General features: G+C 37.8%; 1 protein-coding gene across 1 annotated transcript in view; it reads left to right on the forward strand.

Moving 5' to 3' along the window:
- SHC4 (SHC adaptor protein 4) overlaps positions 1–3699 on the forward strand; it is a gene marked incomplete at its 5' end in the record, with an annotated part of 83868 nt that extends 80169 nt beyond the window's left edge. The window contains one exon of the mRNA XM_039218056.1: positions 3531–3699. Coding sequence (XP_039073987.1) covers positions 3531–3686 — 156 coding nt within the window. The remainder of the gene's footprint in view (positions 1–3530) is intronic.
- Positions 3700–6000: the final 2301 nt, after the last annotated feature.

Raw genomic sequence — 6000 nt, forward strand, 5'->3', positions numbered from 1 at the left:
TACCACACAGAAAAATTATCTCAAAAAAAGATTAAAGACTTATATGTAATATTTGAAACTATAAAAGTCCAAGGAAAAAACATAAGGAAAAACTTCATGGTTTTGTTCTTGGCAATGATTTCTTGGCTATAACACCAAAAAACACAAACAAATGCAAAAATAGCCAAGTGAGACTACAAAAACTAAAAAAAATTCTGCATAGCAAACAATCAACAGAGTAAAGGATAATTAGAATGGGAGAAAATATGTGCAAACCATGTATCTGATAAGGGGTTAATTTTCAAAGTACATAAGGAAATTTTTAACTCAGTAGCAAAAAGACAAATAATCTGGTTAAAAAATGGACAGATGACTTGAATAGTTATGTCTCCAACGAAGACATACAAATGGCCGAGAGGTATTTGAAAAGATGCTCAACAACAATAATCATCGGGGAAATGCAAATCAAATTCATAGTAAGGTATCACCTCATACCTATCAGGATGGCCGTAATAAAAAACAAACAGGAGCACCCAGTGGTTCAGTGGGTTAAGTGTCCAACTCTTGATTTGGGCTCAGGTCAGGATCTCACGGTTCATGAGATGGAGCCCTGCATCAGGCTCTGTGTGGAATCCGCTCGGGATTCTCTCTCTCCCTCTCTTTTTGCCCCTCCCCCACTCATGCACTCACACACTCTTTCTCTCTCTCTAAATAAATAAATAAGTAAACTTTGAAAAATAAAATAAATAAACATTAAACAAAACAAACAAAAAATAGTAAGTCTTGGTGAGGGTGTACAGAAATTGTAACCTTTGTGCCCTGTTGGTGGGAATGTAAAATGGTGTAAAATGGCTGCTGTAGAAAACAGTATGGAGTTTCCTCAAAAAATTAAAATAGAACTCCCATATGATCCATATTTATTGGATGGGTATTTATCCCAAAAGAATTGAAATCAGGATCTTAAGGAGACATTTGTACCCCAATGTTCACTGCAACATTATTCACAATAGCCAAGAAGTGGAAACAAGTTAAATGTCTCTTGATGGACTAATGGATTAAGAGAATGTGATAGAACAGAATACTATCCAGCTGTACAGAAGACTACAGAGTCTGTCACATGATACAAACATGATATACATGACTATCTAAGGTAGTAAAAACTCTTATAAAGGAGAATATGGCAGTTGCTAGGAGCTAGTGGGGAGGAGGAAACGGGTTGTTGTTGTTTAATGTGTGTACATTTCAGTCATGTAAGATGAAAAAGTTCTAGTGATGTGCTGTGCAACATTGTGCCTAGAGTTAACTATACTATATTGGACACCTAAAATTTTGTTCATGGGATTGGATTGAGGCACCTGGGTAGTTAAGTGTCCAACTTTGGCTCAGGTCATGATTTCACCGTTTGTGAGTTCAAGCCCAGCTTTGGGCTCTGTGCTGACAGCTCAGAGCCTGGAGCCTACTTCAGATTCTGTCTCCCTCTCTCTCTCTCTCTGCTCCTCCCCTGCTCATGAGCTGTATCTCTGTCTCAAAAATAAATAAAACAATAAGGAAATTGAAAAAAAAATGTGTTCATGGGGTAGATCTCATGTTATGGCTTTGTTATCTCTCTCTCTCTCTCTCTCTCTCTCTAACACACACACACACACACACACACTCACACACACAGTGTGTGTGCATGCCTGTGCACCTTGTGATTGGGGTCACAACAGCAAATGTTTGCAGGCCTACCCAGTATCATAAGTGTGTAAAGCTGGGCAAATAGTGGAATGAGCATAGAGTGTGGTGGGCTGTGATAAACTGGGAAACACATGTCCTGTTTACGGGGGACAGTCACACTCAGCCTCAGTCAATTGCTGCAGTTTCGACGAAGGGCCCAGTGTAGCCAGATTTAATTTTACCAAAGAAACTACAAAACTAAATTTTTATAGGAGAGTGCCCCATATTTAATTCAAAAATACTTAAAAACTCTCTGTTGGGCACGTTCTGCCTTACCCTGCAGCAAACTAAAACAGCTCCTGGTATGTTGGGCTAGAGAGTGAAAAATAGTTTATAATCCCTGAACTGGAAGTTTTTTTTAAATTTCTTTATTTTGTGAGAGCACATGCAGGAGGGGCAGAGAGAAGGAGAGAGAGAGGATCCCAAGCATGCTCTACACTATCAGCACAGAGCCCAATGTGGGGCTCAAACTCATGAATCATGAGATCATAACCTCAGCTGAAACCAAGAGCTTAACTGACTGAACCACCCACGCACCTCAACCCTGCACTGGAAAATTAATTTGACATTTATATGCAGGATTGATTATAGAAGAATGTAATTAGGGGATTTTAGGTAAAAACTAGTGAAAACCTGAAGCAGAATGGAGGCAGGAGAAACACAGAGAGGAGAGCAGAGTGAAATGGAATTAACAACACAGACTGGCAGAACTAATCCACCCATTTGACATGGGTTGGGGTTGAGATGAAGGATAGAAAAATGTTTCCAAGTCTTGGAGCCATTTGATAAGTAAATTGGAAACATTGTGCCCTTTATCTCTAATCCTTGAGTGTATATTTTCTACAAATAGGAATATTTTCTTACATAGACATAGTACAGGGACCAAAATCAAGAAATTGATACATTATCATTATCTAGTTCATAGTCGTATTCCAATGAGGTCAGTTATTCCAATTAGTGTGTATTTTTTTAATGTGCTGAAAATCAATATCTAAACAGAAATTTAAAAATCCCTTGTAGAGAGGTAGCAGAAGCCTGTAACAAGGTGTTCTCTCACCTCATGTCTTCCCACTCCTTGGCAGTTCCCAGCCACCATCCAAACAGGACTGTATTATGGCCCATGGAGTCATGATGGAGAGTACTATCTTCTGCCCATGCACAGGGTGAGGATGCAGTAATACTGAGGAGGAAGGTCCTCAGGAGAAGGCAGGCATTGGGAAACTCAGTCGCTCTGGCCTGCAGATGAGAAGTTCCGTGTAGCAAATATTTATGAACCAGCTACCGTGAAGAATGCAGGAACGAGACATGAATGCTTATTAGGAAGGTCTGAGGAGGCTTCTTCAAGGAGACAGAGTTTGTGTTCAGCCTCCACGGAGAGACAGGACTTCTCCAGAATGGCCTGCTTCCTACACATACAAGATATTTTGGAAGCAGTCTGCTTGCTGGGTTAAAATTGTAATCCTGGGATTTATGCTTGGTTATACAGTTAAATATTTATAGGAATGGTGACATAATAGAATATATCAAACAGTAATGTGGCAAACAGGTTTGTTGTAAATTTGAACTGTGTGACAAATGTTTACCATTTTTCTAACTAGGACAGAAAATTGCTTTAAAAAGATAATGAGAAATGAGAAAATTGTTTACTAAGGGATATAGAGTTGAAAATACTTTCTCTTTTTTTCTTCTTCTTCTTTTTCTTTTCTTTTTTTTTTTTTTTTCCATTCAGCCAAGTATCTCATTCTGGTATATGTCTGTTTTTCCTCCTGATTTGTCTACATCTTTTAGGGGAACTGTTATCATTTAACCTAAATACTTTGTGCTTCCTTTTCAAGGTAAGGACCAAGGATCACGTGTTTGATAATGTTGGCCACCTCATCAGATACCACATGGATAATAGTTTGCCAATCATCTCTTCTGGAAGTGAAGTAAGCCTTAAACAGCCAGTGAGAAAAGATAATAATCCAGGACTTTTGCAGTCCAACAAATGACAATGTGGAAGTGCCATCACACTGATAGTTCAAGAAAGTTCGTTTTGTGTTAGGATACAAAGATAATCCAAACTTGGTTGATAGATAAAATAGAGCACAAGCTGTGAAGTACATTTTCTTAAGAGCATCATGGACTATGTCCTTTATATGACAAAGAACTAATACAGATTGATCTTCAGAAAGTGAAAATCAGAAAGGGGAAAAGGATTGGTCCATCTGGAAAGAAATTATACATATGCACGGATGTCACTTTTTAAGGCCATATTGCATCGATAGCAAGCTAAAAGCACAATTAAAATTTCCCATGCTAGAGACTCCTTAGATGATCTGCTGGGGCAGTGGTATGTGCCTTTCAACTTGATAATTTGGGGACATTTTCATATCGGGGAGATTAGTTCTAAGTATCTTCATATTCTATAACTATAGAACTATTTGCCAAAAAAAAAAAGTTTTTCCTTGTTACAAAAATAAGAAGCAATTCGCTTGATAGTTATTGACTTTATCACATTTTATGTTTAGTAGCACTTTCACTACAATGTTAAAATAAATTTCACCTTGAAGTTGGACCGTGTCTTTAACAGTGGAATCAAATCAAGGGCCACTGAAAGCATTGGTCTGGGCCTGTCCCACTTACTAGCTAAGGGTTGGGGCCTAAATTCTTTGGCCTAGTATTTCTCACTCTTTGCTAGTTGGACTCTTTGTATGCACCACAGAGCAAGCTGAAAAACCCAAATCTATCAGTCATGTCTGATTTCATTGTATTTCTTCCTCTTTCCTTCTCCTCTCCCTCCCACAACGGAAGCTTATGAGTGCATGAATTTAAAACACAGCAGATAAACCAGTGTTCTTCATATTCAATATCCCAGTTGGTTTCATTCTTGTTAACGTATTGACTCTGTTTGAAAGTATGGAGAAATATCCTCTTCATTGGCTATGACTGAATCTACATGTATCCTTAGCGTCTTTTTTAGATATGATCAGACAAAATGCAGAAGGGAGAAAACATATTGAACGAAGCAGTTGGAAGGGTTTGCCACATGTAAGTACACTGGTAAACTAATGGTGTAATTAAGTGTTTTGTAGAGAAAAGCGCTGACGGTTTTCTCGATGTGACCATGAGCAAGCTGCTGAACCTGTCCAGACTCCCATTTTCTTGTCTGTGAAATAAGGGAGTTGAGCTAGGTGGATACAGAGATTTATCTCAGCTCTAACATAATATGAGTCTATAAAAAGTAAATTTTCCATTTACTAGGGGTTAGTGTTGACAATTAGTTTGTATAATTGAAATGGCAACTTGAGCTCTTCCCTTTAGCCTACATCCGTATTCCAGGAACCAATGGCACAAATGAAATCTGTATTTAGGTAGTGAAGACCCCAAGCCTTTTAGTCAAAGACATTGAACCTTTGGAGTGCTGTCAGGGTGATGGTAGAATTGGATTTGGTTGTCTGGACTAGCAGAAACCTGCTGCAGTCTTTTAGTCGTCTTTGCATATAATGGTTTGGTTTGGCCATTGCTTTGGGATGTTTTTTTGTTTTTGTTTTTGTTTTATCCTGAGTAACCCAGACAGTTGCCTTAACCTCACTTCATTTTGGCTCTGTAGATACAACTTAACCTTTGTAATTGTGGTATATTTGCTAAATTTTAAATAAAATATGAGAAAATTTTTTGGGCAGAAATCATCAGAAATCAAGCGCACTGAACTCTACTATTTTTTCTGTAAAGGTTTATGATTTTATTCTACTTCTACTGCCACTGATTGTTTAGGTAGGTTTGTTTCTTTTTATACAACTAGAAAATAATGTCTCTTTCATCTGTTTTATATATACCTTGGTTCTTGATTATCCATCCTCAAAAAGGTGGATCAGCATGAGTGTAGATCATAGAAATTTATGGGTGGATCCAGTCACCTTTCAGAGACTGAGCAGGGTTGTGGTCTCTATCTGTTTGAAAAGAGTGTTAACTGGATCACAAAAAAAACTTCCTGATACAAATAGATGCAAAGAGTACAAGTGATGTGAGCAGTACATGGGCACCGGTACATGAGGCACCAGTACATGGAAAATCAGTGTTTGACCGTAATGTTATAGTAGTTAGATAAGAAAATACTGCACTTACCAAGTACCACAGACACAGTTAAGCCAGAATGACACAGCAGAAGAAATGTTGGATTGCATGCTATTTTAATGACACGCATTTATCTTCATCTCTTTTAGAGTGGAAATCCATTTGCCTATAAATACCTGTAAACAACTTTTCAAAAAAAAATAAATGATTATTTCTTTGTGACAATTGACAGTATTTATTATGTCTGAT

The sequence above is a fragment of the Hyaena hyaena genome, unplaced genomic scaffold (assembly GCF_003009895.1).
Source record: "Hyaena hyaena isolate Hyena2069 unplaced genomic scaffold, ASM300989v1 scaffold_730, whole genome shotgun sequence".
Lineage (NCBI taxonomy): Eukaryota > Metazoa > Chordata > Mammalia > Carnivora > Hyaenidae > Hyaena > Hyaena hyaena.